The sequence below is a fragment of the Myxocyprinus asiaticus genome, chromosome 4 (assembly GCF_019703515.2).
Source record: "Myxocyprinus asiaticus isolate MX2 ecotype Aquarium Trade chromosome 4, UBuf_Myxa_2, whole genome shotgun sequence".
In the NCBI taxonomy this organism is placed as follows: domain Eukaryota; kingdom Metazoa; phylum Chordata; class Actinopteri; order Cypriniformes; family Catostomidae; genus Myxocyprinus; species Myxocyprinus asiaticus.
In genome coordinates, this window is record NC_059347.1 from 32,493,985 (window position 1) to 32,512,348 (window position 18,364).

At 36.8% G+C, this 18,364-nt stretch overlaps 1 protein-coding gene and 1 long non-coding RNA gene across 2 annotated transcripts; both read right to left on the reverse strand.

Moving 5' to 3' along the window:
- Positions 1–1,061: 1,061 nt before the first annotated feature.
- LOC127435125 (pannexin-1-like) lies at positions 1,062–14,604 on the reverse strand. Its single transcript, XM_051688340.1, has 7 exons — positions 14,376–14,604; positions 11,854–11,990; positions 9,109–9,311; positions 3,322–3,527; positions 2,820–3,130; positions 2,514–2,676; positions 1,062–2,208 (listed from the first exon to the last, which is right to left on the reverse strand). Exons 1-7 carry the CDS (start codon positions 14,554–14,556, stop codon positions 2,123–2,125), a joined length of 1,287 nt encoding a protein of 428 aa, XP_051544300.1. The 5' UTR covers positions 14,557–14,604; the 3' UTR covers positions 1,062–2,122.
- A 1,610-nt stretch (positions 14,605–16,214) lies between these two features.
- LOC127435209 (uncharacterized) lies at positions 16,215–17,545 on the reverse strand. Its single transcript, XR_007896141.1, has 3 exons — positions 17,493–17,545; positions 17,317–17,351; positions 16,215–16,413 (listed from the first exon to the last, which is right to left on the reverse strand). It is a non-coding gene; the product is annotated as an uncharacterized LOC127435209 (long non-coding RNA).
- Between the last annotated feature and the right edge of the window lie 819 nt (positions 17,546–18,364).

Consider the following 18,364-nt stretch of genomic DNA (forward strand, 5'->3'; position numbering starts at 1 on the left):
GTAATAACTTTTTAAGGTTTTTAGTGTAAATGTAAACATTAAATATCTCACTGTTAGTTTCAGGCATTGCATAATGTTAGATTTTATTTATAATCACATTCAATTTAAAGAAAATCTTCAATATTAAACAGCTCACAGGTCACCAGTTTTTCAAATCAGTGCAGCTATATTGAACTCCAACATTATTAGTGATTTTTATTTGACTGACTGACTTTCACAGTTTGTGTAAACAGCAGAGCTTTTGAAACCAGATTTACATCGTGAATAAAGAAGCTCCCATACATGAACATTTTGATATGTATGTCTTCAGTATATATACACCAATCAGCCACAACATTAAAACCACCTGCTTTATATTGTGTAGGTCCCCCTCGTGCTGCCAAAACAGCGCCAATTCTCACCACAATTGTACAGAGCGGTTATCTGAGTTACTGTAGACTTTGTCAGTTCGAACATTGCCATTCTCTGTTGACCTCTGTCATCAACAAGGCATTTCCATCCACAGAACTGCCACTCACTGGATATTTTTTGTTTTTGGCACCACTCAGAATAAATTCTAGAGACCGTTGTGCGTGAAAATCCCAGAAGATCAGCAGTTACAGAAACACTCAAACCAGCCCATCTGGCACCGACAATCATGCCACAGTCCAAAACACTGAGATAAAAATTTTCCCCATTCTGATGGTTGATGTGAACATTAACTGAAGCTCCTGACACGTATCTGAATGATTTTATGCACTGCACTGCTGCCACACGATTGGCTGATTAGATAATTGCATGGATGATTGTTGGTGCCAGACAGGCTGGTTTGAGTATTTCTGTAACTCTGATATCCTGGGATTTTCACACACAACAGTCTATAGAATTTACTCAGAATGGTGCCAAAAACAAAAAACATCCACTGAGCGGCAGTTCTGTGGATGTAAACACCTTGTTGATGAGAGAGGTCAACAGAGAATGACCAGACTGGTTCGAACTGACAAAGACTACAGTAATGTTGTGGCTGATCAGTGTATATACTGTATATATACACTCACCGCCCACTTTATTAGGTACACCTGTACATCTACTTATTAATGTGATTATCTAATCAGCCAATCGTGTGGCAGAAATGTAATGTATAAAATCATGCAGATATGGGTCAGGAGTTTCAGTTAATATTCACATCAAAGATCAGAATGGGGAAAAATGTGATCTCAGCGATTTCAACCATGGCATGATTGTTGGTGCCAGACGGGCTGGTTTGAATATTTCTGTAACTGCTGATCTCCTGGGATTTTCACGCGCAGCAGTCTCTAGTGTATAGAGCATGGTGTGAAAACAAAAACATCCAGCGAGCTGCAGTTCTGTGGGCGAAAACGCCTTGTTGATGAGAGAGGTCAATGGAGAATGGCCAGACTGGTTCAAGCTGACAGAAAGGCTAAGGTAACTCAGATAACCCCTCTGTAGAATTGTAGTGAGCAGAATAGCATCTCAGAATGCACAACATGTCGAACCTTGAGGCGAACGGATGGGCTACAAAAGCAAAAGACCACATCGGGTTCCACTTCTGTCAGCCAAGAACAGAAAGGTGAGGGCCTACCATCTGTGTACCACAGCAGAAATCCAGATTTGTCAGACCAGGTGATGTTTTTACAATTTCTACGGTCCAGTTTTGGTGAGCATGTGCCCACTGCAGCCTCAGTGTCCTATTCTTAGCTGACAGTAGTGGTACCCGGAGGGGTCTTCTGCTGCTGTAGCCCATCCGCCTCAATGTTCAAGGTGTTGTACATTCAGTAATGCTTTTCTGCATAGCACTGTTGTAACATGTTTATTTGGGTTACTGTCACCTTCCTGTCAGCTTGGACCAGTCTGGCCATTCTCCTCTGTCATCAACAAGGCATTTTCATCCACAAAACCACCGCTAATTGGTTGTTTTTTGCAACATTTTCTTTACACTCTAGAGACTGTTGTGCGTGAAAATCCCAGGAGATCAGCAGTTACAGAAATACTCAGAACATTAACTGAAGCTCCTGACCCATATCTTTTGGTTGGCTGATTAGATAATCGCATGAATAAGTAGATGTACAGATGTACTTAATAAAGTGGCTGGTGAGTGTATGTGTATATATATATATATATTTCAAACAACCCTGTGTCTTACATCTTTCACACAGCTGCAGCTTTTTGCTGTCTGTACACCATCGTCCATCAGAACAGAAGAGACATCTAGAGATAAAACATATTTTCACGTGAGCTGCTTTAGCAAGAGTTCATTCAACAAGACTGACATGTTTTATTATTGTACTTTATTGCCTTTTTTAATTGTATCCTGATATAAAACATGACATGGATTCAGTGTTTATTCCCTTCACATCAAAAAATGAAAAACAAGCAACAATAATGAAAAAAATATTTATTTTAATAAACCAACATCATACTGTTGGTAAATTATCCAACAATGGTAAATTAGTCTTGCAGAAAACTGGACTTCACATTGTGTTCTGATCTTCACATACTGATGTCACACTTACCCTTTAGTTCAGAGGAGACTTCTATCTTAGTTGACTGAGTCTTTCCATCGGTAGTTTGGTATTGTTTCCTGTCCACCATGTCAGTCCTCACTTGTCCCAGAGTCCTGAGGAGACACATGGTGTCAAATGCTGCATCCCCTCCCTCTGACAGTAGCTCTAATACCTGCATACACACACCCCAAATATGTTGTTTTCAGTCACTGATAACAACATCCAGATCTGGGAATTAATACAGCTTCAAACATCATGTTGTATGAAAAAATGAAAAAGAAATGAAATCACATTTAAATACACCTGGACACTTACCTGCAAACATTTGTAGCTCTTGAGCTCACTCAAGTTCTCCTCCAAGAACAGCAGGTAGATACCGAGGTCATCATAGCGCCGTGTAGTCGGCTGTAAATCCAGGGTATGACCGAAAGCAGGCAGTAGGCAGTAGGGACGGAGGAACTGAGCACGCTGGTGCTGGCGGGCAGGCTGGAGGGCAGCGGAAAGCACAGCAGGTACTAACAGTACATATACCGCCAGATTAATGCAACTTAGGACGTGAAACACACCTACTGCTACTAGCTTACATTGCACTGCATCTGGTACCCCACTCTCATTTACTAATATACCTGGAGACAACACACACACACACACAATTCAGTATACAAACACCAGCAAATCATTAGTACACCAGCACAGATTAAGAGACACAGTTTCACTCTAATATATTGATCTTGTCATACTTCATTACTAAGGTGCATCAGATACATGCGAATACACACAAAGACAGACACAACTGTGCTATCCATGTAACACACACCTGTGCGCAGGTTACAGTAGAACTGGTCACTGGGTGATACCCAAAAGATGTAGTAGGTCAGATAAAAGCAAGCCAGCAGTAAAGTGAGGAGTGTTAAAACCCGACAAAGGAGATATTTTGCAGCCAAAGCCCATGAAGTAAGTTTTGTCTTTAGGTACTGCTCTACCAGAGGGTATTTAAAACAACCTTCAGTCAATTCAAAACCACTGAAAGACAGAGAGAGAGAGGAGAGAGAAAAATTAGAGATTAGATTTAGGCTAAGGTTGATAAGGATAGGTTAAGATTTTGGGTTAGTGCTGAGCTTCAAGATAAAAAGAAGATACAAAGTTAGCACGGAATAGCAAAATAGTCAGCATTCAGGCAAGAAAAACTGGAGAGAGTAATAATATTCTGTTGACAAAACACACTTTATTTTGTTTAAGGTGGGAAGTTTAGTGAATTTAAAGGAATATTCCAGATTCAATACAAGCTCAATCAACAGCACTTGTGGCAAAAATTAATTTCAACTTGTCCCTCTTTTTTTCTTTTCTTTAAAAAAAAATAAAATAAAAAATTGAGGCTCTAGTGAGGCACTTACAATGGAAGTGAATGGAGCCCATTTTTGGAGGGTTTAAAGATATGTGAAGCTTATCATTTGAAATCTTAAAAAACATATCACTTATTTGAGCTGTAAAGTTGTTTAAATCTGTTTTTATGGTCATTTTACAGTTTTAGGGTTTAGAGCGTTGCATCATCATGACAACAAAATTGTAAAATTGGATGTAACTTTACACAGAAAATGTTAGTAAGTGATTTTACATACTAAAATCATGTTAACATGCATATTGTTTACAACTTGTGGCTATACTTTTGAAAAAGTGAGTATTTTAACATTTACGGATTGGCCCCCATTCACTTCCATTGTAAGTGCCTCACTGTAACCTAGATTTGTGCCTTTTTTTTTTTTTTTTTTTTTTTTTTTTTTTTTTTTTTTTTTTTTTTTTTAGGGATCGATCGGCCACCGATCTAAATCTGCTGATCTTTGTCTTAAGTCTCTGATTGGCCGATCGTGCCAAGAACCAGGGGCAATCTTTTTGCAGCACGCAGGGAATCACAAATACACTGCAACTAAAATGAATGAGTGCTTTCTCAGCTCTTGATGTATGATGCATGTGGCCTCTGGACATAGGTGTATAACGGACCGGGCCAATGGAGCCAGTACCCAGGAGCCTTTGACTACCAGGGGCCCGGAGTGGCTATATGCTGCAAGGTCTCACGGCCCATCAACTTTGAAAACAAATATTTATATACGCTTGAATATGTGGGCCCCACAGCTTATAAAAGGCCCCCTCAATAGGGCCCTGTGACTATGAGGGTCCCTAGCCCTCTTATAGGACCCTTTTGCCTTCTTGTTTCTAATAAAAAAATTTAGCCACTCTTTAACCCTATATTGCCGTACATATCATATTTGATACATGACTTTCTAAATCCTCTACATCATCAACATGATCAAAACTTTGCTGAAAACCCGGTTGTATGCAATGCACTAGATGTCTACTGCCTCCTGGTGAAAGTTTCCATGCTCTTCTGGAAGTAGAAGACCTTGTAATATAATATCCAAAATGGCTACCTTCATATCGTGATGCACTTGTCTTTTTGATGTGAACTCTTTGCAGATTTTGATAAAGTAAAATTAACAATAGCATTTATATTGTTACTGATATTTCAAAATTAGTGTTTATTGAATTAAAGCAACATGTGCTTGCTTACAGTTTCATTTTTTTTTAGAAAAATCATTTTAAATAGGTTTTAAAAAATATAATTTTTTCATGTTAGGCTTTATAGGGTTGAGCTTTATACTTTGTTTGAAAAGTGCTGTCGAACAAAAATATTTATTACAAAAAATAACTGGGCTTAGGTGGTTAGGGAAAAGTAGACATTGATTTTTTTTTAATTTTGTGTTGTGTAAAAAAGTATGATTAAACTAGATATGTAAAGTTTGTTGATACAGACTATAATGTTGTTTGGACAAAACCTTGTCTGAAAGTTTAAAATACTTTTAAATGCTTCAAGTTAGAAATGTTTACAGGTGTTACAGTAAGAGAAAGACAGAAAGAGCATCTTACAACAGATTAAAGGGCTTGTGTGTAAGTTTTGACAGCTGAAGTTTGAACTCACGAACATTCAAAAACAGACTTTTAGCTTATTTGAACATTCTGTCAATGTAATGTAGCCTAGGGGATTTTGGCTTAAATGATGACTTCACAGCATGCGCGGACTGGCCACTGGGAGAACCGGGACTTTTCCCGGTGGGACGGCCGTGAAATGGGCCCACATGCGCCACAAAAGTTTTGGGCCAGTTTCTATGTAAAATCCCTGGCTGAATTTTCTTCCCAGTCCGCCCCTGCTTCACAGGGCTTTTTTGATGGGAGAATAATAATGGTAGCCAAGCTGTAGGGTCGTTCCAAACAGAATCTCCAATAAAATGAACACTATTTTTGAGCACCACTCCTTTCAGCCCATCGAAGCTCTCACAATGAAGGGTAAAGTCTTTGAAGGAAATACGGCGTAGGGATGATCACTTCTAAATGGAACACACCATAATTTAGACGAGATAGAAAAGATATGGCAGTGCGAGCCAGAACTGCCTAAACTCTTTGCCAAGTTTCACCAAACCCATGCATAGATGCTGTAGGTGCCTATTTGTTCAATTCTACAATATGTAAAGTGTTTTATGAAGTTAAAATATTTCATAATGTATTATTGCCCCTTTAAATATATGCACATGTACACATTTAATACACATTTTGTCACATTCTTGTTTTTTGTATGCATAATTTGTACTATTTACAAGCATTTACATTGAGTTTCTCTTTAAGAACATTTCAGCTAACTTTTCGGTTGAGTGGTTTCTTTACCACATCCGTGCTGTGTGCTTGAATAAATCTGATTGTAAATAACAGAATGGGTATTTAAGGGAATTAAATCAATCGCTCTCCAGGTTCTCTCAACATCTCATCAGTCACTCATCTCAGAGCTATTCTGTGAGGATCCAAATTTAAATCAGATTAATGTTGGTCACATTACCAATAATCACAGCAATTACATTAGGTGTGTTCGACTTGAATTGCATCTCGATTTGCCGATCGGCAAGAGTTGCCGGTTGCATATGGGATCAAAATCCCGTCAAAAGTATTGCGGTCACGGGTCCAAAAATAACAAGCATGAATCAAAAATATACAAACACATTTAAAATATGCTACAAAAAAAAAACCAACAGAAAAATTAAACCATGTTGGGTTCTGAACTCATGACAACATTGGTGCAGCTAGTAAAAACATGCATCAAACATCCATACCAACCCAGCCTTGTTTTTTTTTTTAATATGCAGCCAATAACCTACAAAGAAGGAAGTCTTATATAATGCCTAAACTAAAGACTCTACTAACTAAATTCAGACTCGATACATGTGTCAATGGACTATGATAATATGATGATAATGATAACACATTGTTTCCTAGAGCTGGCAGAAAATACTAAAAACAGATACAAACAGCATCTATCAACCACAAATAATATAATATTGAGCAGCAGTCGTCAGAGTTGCATTGGAGTGACGTCACATCCCCTCTTCGAATGATTGGATAGAGGAGGAGCTGTCGATCAAGAACTAGTGGACCAATGGGGACACAAAACACACCCTGATTTACATAAAACTCAACTCACAAGTTTTGGAAAACCAAGTGCAGAACTTGGAAACAAAATCAAAGAAAAATACAGCGTGAGCGTACAAAAAACAAATTAATTAATTAATTAATTAAAATATAAGCAAAATTGTCAGAGAGCACAAAAAACAGTAATATAACCAAGGAAAACATTATTTTGTTTGCAATTCTTATGACTTATTAACCTTTGCTTATTATTTTGATCTGCGCATTTTATTTATTTTTACGCGTATTATTTTTTATCTGCGCTTATTATTTTGATTCATGCTTATTATTTTTGGATTCGTGACCGCAATACATTTGATGGGATTTTGATCCCATAGTTGCAGTCGTCGTCGGAGGAGTTGAAAAGAGCCGTCAAGCCGGACACTTTGCGCTTCCAGTCGCATGCTGAACCCACACCAGTCACGGATCACGCGATGTTTGCTTTCTTTATTACAGACGAAGTGGAATTCAGACAGACAGATGTTTGAATTTTACACAAAACTAACCAGAAACATTGTTCATTTGAAAAGTTTATATGCTGCTTAATACAGTGCCTGTTGTTTGTATAAGAAGAAAGTCCAATAAAAGCCTGAATTATTTTAATACCAATAAAGGAGTCAGTATTTTTTATCATTTTGATTTTTTTTTTTATTATTATTAATAAACATGATATTACTATGACAAACATAATATAGCATGATATAAACATGATGAACGTTATAAAAACACAGAGTTGTGAGAGTTTTCGCCGAACTGGAGGTGTCAGAATAAACACCATGGTAATGGCATACTAATATACTACTCTTATTTCTGCCATAGACAGACATAGCAGAAGTAATAAGCATTGTATGTGAAGTATGCAATTGTAGACGCAGCCCATGAAACACGTGTAACCGTTGTCATGTTGTGAGTCTGGCCAATCTCTAATGAGCTGTGTCGTCATCAGAGATTGTGCAGCTCCTCTGGAGCAACTGCAGCGACTGCATCAGCCGGCTGCTCTCGAATCGCTCTCGCGGTACTGTGATGGTATGTCACGATGATGCGGTGGTGGCGCCAGTTCAAATTGGACAAAATTTCTTACCGACATGCACTGCTTCAAGTCCAGTGCCGATCGGTCTGCGCAGCTCTGCATGAAGTCGAACACACCTATTTGAACCATAACGGCACCGTGTCTTTTAGTGATTTGTGTTACAGCAAAACGCCAAAGACAGTAAACAAATCATAGATATTAATGATTTCTCACTGGAGCAGTTTTAGAGCTTGTAATGGATATATTTTTCTTGTAATGGATATATCACAATGACCTTTTGATATTGACAACAGAACTATTCATAACTGTTTCAAAACAAATAAATGTTAGCAATTCACAATTAATGCAATTTTTGTAACTTTATAAAAAGGTTCCATTCGTTAACATTAGTTAATGCATTAGGTATCATGAACAAACAATGAACAGTATATTTTTACAGCATTTATTATTTATAATGATAGTTAATAAAATTACAATTGTTCATTGTTAGTTCATGTTAGTTCATTCATAGTGCATTAATTAATGTTAAAAATGTTGTAACTAACATTAAGTTCATGCTAACTACAGTAATGTTATTAATGTTTACAAATGGAACCTTTTTGTAAAGTGTTACCGTAATTTTACTGTGTGCAGCATAAACATATAAATGCACAATATAACTTGCAAAAGTGTGGAGATCGGTACTGGCCTAAAATTTCCTGATTGATGCACCACTATTTTTTTTTTTTTTTTTTAAGAAAACAACTTAAATACTTTTAAGTAATTCTGTTTTAATTACTAGTATTGAGTGGATCTCAAATCTCACAGGCTAGCTGTGGGAGGGAACCCTAACATGTACAAGCGTTGCAATGTGTAACAACCAAGCCTTCATAACAGTTTCGAAGGTGAAGTAAATTCAAGCTTTTGCTTTGAATGCATAGAATATATTATTGATTATGCAGATTAATAGGCAGCACTCAGGCACCAATGATGGGAGGGTTAAAATTGTAAGAATTTATGTAAAATTCATGTTTTCATTATTGAATAAGTTTAGCGCGAGATGTGCTATTCAACAATTTCACACTGTACCTGTGTGGGTCCTCTGCTATGTCTTTGCCTTCAAGGTTGGACGTGAGGCTCTTGGCAAGGCGGATGGCACGGTTATAGCAACGGTCAAGTTCCTCCATGATAAAACTGAGGTCAGAGGAGAGGGAAGGGGCAGCCGTAAAACGCCAGAAGAGAGCAGGAATATACATGAGGATTGCAACCAGCAGAAGGATATAAGGAAAGAACTGCAGGAAAGAAACAGAGAACAGATGAGAGGACAAACAAGCAACTTTGAACTTTGAAATTTGACATATCCCTGCTCATAAGGGTGTTTGTGAATCATCAGTGAGACTGAAGGGCACTCCCAAGTAGACGTTGGCCGATATTCAATAATAAGGTATACCGTGATAATTAACATGCACAATATTGTTATCGTGAGCAATTTCTGGAAAACCTCTTAACCAAATTATTTAGATTTTTCTGAATGCACTGTAGCATTTTCATCAATAAATCAATATTCCCAACACTCTAACTCTTACGGTAACAGGAAGACATACCAAATTACTAGGAAAGGTTTCTTTTGCAATTAAACGTTTCCCTCAAAATGTTACGTTTGATGTTACATTTTCATTTGCAATGAAAATAAACCGAAATAAATCAGATAAATGCATAATAGAAGCATTGGACTCCATGTCTCTTTGAATCTTATATGGTTTGATCTTTGCAAAGTTACTTTCTTTGTGATTTCTAGTAACTAAATCTTGTAATTAAGAACAACAAAGTTTATTTATCTTTCAACCATTTTGTAATTCAACACAATACTGTGATAATACCGTATACCATGATAAATGCTTCAGCAATTGAACCTTCGCTAAGCCCCGCCTTAAAAGCACTTCTGACCAATCCTGTCTTAGCAATTTTTGCCCTGCCTCCATTACTCTGACATGCGTTTGCTATTTTCCAATGAGAGCATATGGAAGTAATGTGTGTTTAAGTACTTTTAAGTGGGATTTTATCAAAATAAAATAAAAAATTTAAAACATGTTGTTGCCAGGTCATTTGTAATAGTGAAACCAGTGACCCAGAGAGAATACCCATAGGTTTTTTCTTCTCTTTTTTAAATATTCTTTAAAAAACAAATCTGGAGAAGAGCATGTTATGGATTATGTGTCAGCCCTCATTCCCAAATGAACATATAACACCTGTAAAGACACCTACATTTGCTCCAAGGTAAATTAAAGCTAATAACTAAACGTTAATTCATTTATGTATTGATTCAAGTCATAGTAAAAGCGATAGTAAATAAAACAGTTCACAGCATCAAAATTTGTATTATGATATGTTATAAACAGCTCAGTTCACTTATGCTAATGTTATTACATGTGTAATAACTATTAAGTGAAGTTTTTTTCTCTTTTCAAGTGACTATAATAATCATTTGCCTTGATTCTGATTCACATTCTACACAGTTTGTAATCAAATTACTGTGTAAATTAACAATATCTTTTACAAAAAACTTCACATAAATATGCATTAAAATGTCACTCTTCATATCAGCCCATGTAAAAATATTATCCATTCTGATGATGAGAATATTTTGTCAAAAACCACATCCTTCACGGCAATCTCCCATTCATTCCAATGGGGCGTTTTGCAGAGCTTGTCAGAGTGAGCAACCGTAACTAAGGGTGGCAGAGCTTAGCGAAGGGTCAGTGTCGTGATATGGAGAATGTATACCATCACATCCCTGAGACTGAGACTGTCCTCACTGCGGACTGTAGCGCGATGACGTAGTGGATTTAATCCACAATGTCATCGACCTCAATGACGTACTGGATGTTTTTAATGTGCATGTGCACAGCTACATATTATATTAGATTCTCTTTACAATATTATATTATTTAGTTATGTCAGTGTGGCATATAACCTATACGCAATTTTGTTTGACAGGTTATATTAGCTTAGTGGCTCCTAAAATTTAGTAGTTTAACTACTGCAGGTAGACATCTGTGTCTGTATAAGTTTTAATGTTTAAATTCATCCATATAACAAATGTTATTTTCTCTCTGGCAGCTTCAAAGTTTGGTGTTTATTTGAAATACTGGATATTTGCATTGTTTTGTATTTATCTCCACGAAACTAGTTGTGCCATTTTGTAATCAACCATTGCAGGATGCAGAAAGACAAATGTTTTCTTCTTTTTATTCTTGTCATCATAAGTACATAAGACATTTTATACTAAAATAAGATTTTAATCCCAAATCAATTTAAAGAAGAAATAGGACTGTATATGTTCTCGAAACAGAATTTTAAAAAAAATGTAAACAAACTTTTTTTTTTTTTTTTTTTAAACATATAGCCTAATAGTTATCATCCATTCCAAACAAATTCACTCCAAATAGTCAGCAACCTCTCATATTCTTTGGATGACTGAAATCCCAGAAGATCAAAAGTTATTAATACACTATACTATATTATAAACATAAAAAAGTTTAAGGATATACAGTCATTATTGCACTCTCTCACTTTTTATTTACATATAACGCTACATATTGTACACACTGAATAAAATGTTTGCATTAAAAACATCCAGTATATCTTGGCTCCGAATGTTTTAAATCCATTAAAACATGGATTTAATCCACTATGTAATGGATGTCCGTGATGTAGTATATGAAATCCACTACGTCATCGCGCTACAGTCCGCAGTGAGGACCTCTTGGACCTACTCAAAAAAAAAAAAAAACCTCTTGGACCTACTCCCAAGTAAAGAATGCATTACATTACCTTATGCAGTCGAAGGGGGGCGCTGTAATCCCCATCCTCCCTGGGCTGGCTCTCCACTGCAGCCCAGCAGAAGGAGTCCACATAGGCAGCCTGTCGCCATGAGAAGTTAGTGGGTGGGAAACATGTGATCTGAGTTCCTAAGGAGGAGGGAATAACATGAAGCAAAGAGTTTTTAATTTTTAGAGCAGAAGAAACCGAAAGAACTTGGGCTGTGTTTAAAATGATGCACCTCTTACATGCACAAATATCCTACTACTTAAAGGAGCAGTATGTAACAATGACATCAAGCGTTTAAAATGGGTACTGCATTCCCCCGCCCCCTCCTCCCAAGACTCGAAGCTCACACGGGTTGCCAGTTTGAGGACACGCAACAGAAACAAGCAAACTGACAATGGCAAGCGACGAGCCTTACACTGTAAGTTGATCAGCAAATGTATACGTTTGCAATATTTTTACTGTTTGCAAATTATAAACCAGCTCATGTGGATTTTTTATAACTCTGTCAATGTTAGCTAGATGTATTGCTGGCTTCCATGGCTGCAGTGCGCTGTGTTTGCCCGCTAACTTGTTTCAAATCTGGCAATACTATTGGGAAATGGGCAGTGGGCGGGAGCACACAGGCCAAAACACAAACAGAAATTCCAGTCCGGTCATTTCAAAGTAGAATATACTGGCAGTAGCATTGTTTTCGGAGAAGCCAGTATTTCAACTTAGCAAGGGTGACAATACGTCCTCTTTTTTCCCAGGCATGTCCTCTTTTTCGGAACGTCCGGCCGGGATTTCTAAATTTGCGAAAATGGCTGGGATTCGGCTTAAGTTGCATTATGATGTGCATCTGGTCTAATACTTCATTGTGTGTGCGCGCATATTTGCATTGTTTTAACCAATCTTTGTAAGTCCCGCCTTCTTGCACACCAATTGGTCGATTATAAGAGGCTTGCAGCAACTATTGGCCAAATTCCTGCCTGTCAATCTCTCTGCAGACACGCGAAGCGCTGTTGTGTTCGGCATCAAACAGTTGCTTGACAGTAGCAGCAAATGACAGCTGAGTGGAAACAATGCCCAAACAAAAGTGCAAATTTACAGAAGATTTGCACACAAAATTCCCATGCTTTCGTCCACGTCGAGGTCCGTGGGAAGCAGAATGTATGACATGTAAAGCTGGCACTTATGTGTCAGTTGCTAATAAAGGTGCAAGTGATTTAGAAGCACACATTAAGCATAAGGGTCAGCAAAAGGTGAAAGTTCATCAGGTAAATAATCGGACAACTTTTTGCGACCAGGTAAAATTATTATCACATTGCTTCATTTTCCATGGCCATTCAAAATATTAGTAATAGTAAATGAAGTTACACTCATGGCATCAAATATTTTATTTTAGTACATGGACATTCAAAAGAATGTTGGAAATGTTTATTTGTTTATTTATATATATATTTATTTTATGCTAATAGAGTGTCTTTTTCACTGTATTAAAGTTCATTCATAGTAACACTGTTTTGAACCCTATTATTCCACCCCAACCCAACCCCTCCAAAAAAGGTGTCCTCTTTTTGGAAAACCAGAATATGGTCACCCTAACTTAGCATGTTTCCTAAATATCTGATAAAAACAAAAAATGATTATTTTATGCTTTAGAACAGTAAATATATTACATAATGCACCTTTAACGCACAGAACATGTACAGCCCCAAGCTGCATCTTTGTTATGAGCAAGCGATATCGCTAGTGGAATTTAAGTTTATACATTAACATGGTGTTCTTGAATGCACGTGTATTTTATGGAATGCCATTATCAAAATCACAGACGTCTGACTCAAGTTCATCGCCATAGGACGGGGGTAAGTACTGACAGATAACATGCCCAACAAAACATAAGAGTTCATTCAGTCTGCAAAATATGACGTTACCTTTTGCGTAAAAATCACTGTATTGATCTTTATCGTTAATACATTATACGTTTTGTGTTGTGAACGCTCAATGCGCTTTTTGCATCAATTGTTTGACGCGCCCATTCTGGGTTTACACACAAAACCGATTATTATCAGCTTGCTTGAGTCTCTTTGTTGCAGTAATCGAGAGTTTCGATCGATGTGTTAAAATGTGGCCTTCGATCTGTAAAGCAATAGGCTAATATCAAATCTTCTACCAAAACACTTGGAAATTACGTGTCTGTTAAGGGTTTGTCTTTTGTTGTTGTTTTTTCAAACAATTGCTCATTTATTCAATGCAGACGTAAACCAGAGAAACAGCCTAGCCAAATACCCGAATGGACTACGTAAATATAGTTTCAAAATGCGTTTGAGCCTATATCTCCCATGTGTAACCTCTAATATATTTAAATGACGTTTCAATGCAACCCTTCATTGTATGATTTTAAGATGGCTTGAAGGTAGCCACGTATGGAATAAAGAGATCGGGAACTCACAGGACAACCATTTGTTTTTATAATTTATCAAATTCTGAGCACGTTTTTATTTACTTTTACGAAAATTAAGGTAGGGATAAAATATTTTACTGACCCACGGAGACTTCTTGTGCAAAGGCGAGTGAGATGAGTAACAAAGGAAGCCCAACCGCGATAAAACTGACCAGTTTGTCTACGGCCAATTCCAGCCGCACGCCTTTATACTTCGATTCACTCTGTTCTTTCAATAAAAAATCAGAAAATACATATTCTGTCGCGACGTGTGCTATAGCCATTGTTGATATGTATATGTGACAAGTGCACCGCTAGTTCCGGTGGGCAAGGTTTTGTGTAGTTATCCAACCAGTATGAGACAATGAAAACAGACCTATGAAAAATATTACGAGGCTGATATCAAATAAAGACAGCAGTAAAGCTGGAAAAATATTATGTCTTATAAGCTAAATTCAAACATTTTTGTAATTTTGAATCAACATTTCATTTTCATATAAAAAGTATATTTTTTCTTTGAGGAAAATGTAAGCAATATAGAGAGATAAATGTATGTAAAAAATACATTTATATTAATAATTTTTATGCAAAGATTTGGAATTGGAAGCCTTATTTATTTTGCCTAATAGTCCCAAATTTCCCAAAGTGAATTCCATGACAAAAATGGGTGACTTGAGAGAAACAAAGGCCAACCATAATTTTCCCCAAATGATTATTTTAGAAAAATATAAGCAGGAATAATTACACAGCCACAGGAAGGAGTATTTAGAGGAAACCATCCATTAGACTAAAAATTCCTTAAAAAATTTAATCTGACTGCTCTCTGTCCCGGAGTGCATATGAAACTACATATGAATCTGAAACGTAAAAAGAAAATGAGGAATTTAATGTAAACAACACAAAATAAGAAGTGAAAATATAAATGAATTAAAAAGGTTCTAACAATTGAAGTTGGGAAATTTCCCTGATTTTGTTCAGAGAGACAGATGTGCTGGTTTGGTTAGGTAAACCTCAGTAAAATATTACATCAGATGGAGGATCCATGTGGCATTCACAGTTTGGCATGTGCTTCCCACAACTGTCATTATTACTGTCAGTGACATTGACCCTGCCACTCCAATTACATATTACATGCGTGTAATTCAAAACAGACAAACAGAGGGATTTTGGATTATTCAATATTTCAGATTAAAAAACAAAACAAACAAAAACCATTGTAACACAAAAACAATATTATGAGGTTTGGTTAATTTGCCATTCATCCTGCAAAACCAATGTCATCACAACATGAGTGCTGCATTAAGCATTAGCCTAAACATAAATGTGTCTAGAAAGAATTAAGGTTTGCTTTACTGCAGACTCTTTTTACAGTACCACAATTCAAAACTAAAAAAATTAAGGGTAAGCAAAGAGAGGAGTGGGATAATCTTTAAAAAAAAAAAAGCCACATTTGAGAGGCATACAGCCGGTTTCATTTGTATCAAACCAGATGGTATATAATATCTTAATGAAAGTGTATGAAACTCATGTCATTGCATTGTGCATATTTCAAACATAGGCTATAACTCTTTTAGATATATTGATAGTTAACTTTTATCTGGCTTATTATAACTTGTAGCTATTTATTATTAGTAGCTTTTGCCATCTTTCTGTGTAAGAATCAAGTCTACAGTAGGCTAATAAAAAATTACTGAACTTACTACTTTTCTTAGTTGCCTACCTTTGTTGTGTTCTCTACAGGTCACATCAGTTCACAGGGATTGGGTGGTTTTGGTCATTTGCAGTAGTGAGATGAACACTATATATATACTGTATATATACTGTGCATGTCAAATTTTAAACAAGTATTATTTCTACATTAATCGCTTTATGATTTTTGTCCTGCAGTCTTTTTTAAAATAGATATTAAAATGGATTTCAGTGAAAGCTTAGCTATATTAATTTTATTAGAATGAAGACACAAAGTCGTAAAAGACAAAAACATAGATATCTATGGTCATATGTCATCTTCTGTTTTTCAGTCATGGAACCTGTCGAAGAAGCTGTGGTCATCTGGTGACTCCTCAAATGCAACACCCTCACAGTAGGCCGGGGGCACAAAGACTTGGTGGTCATCAGCTTCCGTTTCAGCTCCATAGAAACTAAGGCAGGAAAATAACTGTTTAGTGATTGATATCCATCCATTTTCTATAGCCGCTTGTCTTATGTAGGGTCGTGGGTTGTGCTGAAGCCAATCCCAACTGTCTTGGGCTGAAGGCAGGGAAAGACCCTGGACAGGTGGCCAGTCATTAACAGGGCAATACACATAGACATACGAATTCACATGCTCATTGACACCTACAGGTAATTTACAGTCTCCAATTCACTTAACCTGCATGTCTTTGGACTGTGGGAAAAACCGGAGCACCCGGAGGAATTCCACGCGAACAAGGGGAGAAAATGGATAAAATTTTCCAACATTACTTGCTGCATTCATACACAGAGAAAACGTAGCTACTGTATAATCGATTGTACTTTTAAAAAATAAAAACGAAGGTAGTATAGTTCGTGAATTAAATATTAGGTTGTTTTGGTAGCAATAAATATGAAAAAAAAATGTTATATCTCTCCACTTATTTGATACTTAACATGCACACACACTATATTCAGAAGCAACCTCAGCGATTTTGATCTGGAATTGGGAGTGCCAAAGGGACCATTTCTAAAAATTGTAAGCCTATACACATCACTGCATTAGATGTACACATCTTTGCATTAGATTATTTCATTAAAGGTTCAAAAATGAGCTCTCTTTCTGACATTTAGGTGACACCGAAAATATGCAATGTCTTACATTGCTGAATTCCTAGATTTGACTCTGAGTAATGCTACACTTTAAAATGTGGTTACATGCAGTTGTTGCCTTAAGTTGTTATTTGTACTTGATCTGACTGTTAAAAATGTATTTTGTAGGTGAAACCTAATACATTCAGGTGTGCTTAGTCAGAATTAATAGAATTTTTGACTTTGATAAAACCAGTTAGTTTAGATTTTAGTACACTCACCACTTTCATTGTTCCACTTGTCAGTGGTGGTGCATCTGAGAAAGATATAGAAAAAGTAAAATTTCTTACAATACTTCTACTAATTTGAGACAATTTAAGAAAAAAAAGGGTAAAACAATATTACAGAAACGTATTGTTCTAAAACATAAAAGAAAAAGAATTTATAAAGCTCTTACGACATGGCTGGCAATTAGACGAAGCCCAGGAAACAGCACAGAGGCACGAAAACACCACACAGAGCAGCTTGACTGTATGCATCATTGCTTTTTCACTTTCTGCAGGTCCAGACACATGCACCCTCATTCAGACTGTGCTTAATATATATGATACCTCAAATTGTGTTGCTTGTTGAGGCTCTTAGAGGCTATTACTGTTCTAAGCTAAGCATTTAGACAGCCTGGCAGACCATATAACAGGCAACAAAGTCACATACACTTATTCAAGGAGGGACCCGAGCCATACACCATATGGCCAAAAGTTTGTGGACACCCCCTTTTAATTAACATGTTTGGCTATTCCATTAATTCCATGGAAGACAAATCATAATGCTACAACATACAGTAGCATTCCAAAGAATTGTGTGCTTCCAACTTTGTGATAACAGCTTCGGGAGGGCCTTTTTTTATTCCAACATGGCAATGCCCCTGTGCACAAAGCGAGGTCCATAAAGAAATAATGAGACTGAAGTGGAAGAACTCGACTGGTCTGCACAAAGCCCAGACCTAACCCCACTGCACAGCTTTAGAATGAATTGGATGCTGACTGCTAGCCAGGGTCCATCACCCAATATCATTGTCTGACCTCACTGATGCTCTTGTGTCTGAATAGGAGCAAATCCATGAAGCTATATTCCAACATCAAGTGGAAAGCTTTTCCAAGAGAGTGGGAAATGTTATTGCAGCAAAGAGTGGGATTAATTCCTATTGTTTTAAAATTAAATGTTTAACAAACATATATAAATGTTGGTGATCAGGGGCCGATTGCACCAGATATACGTACGTTACAATTTAGCCTAGTTGTGGCGTAAATGGGCACTAAGTCACAATTT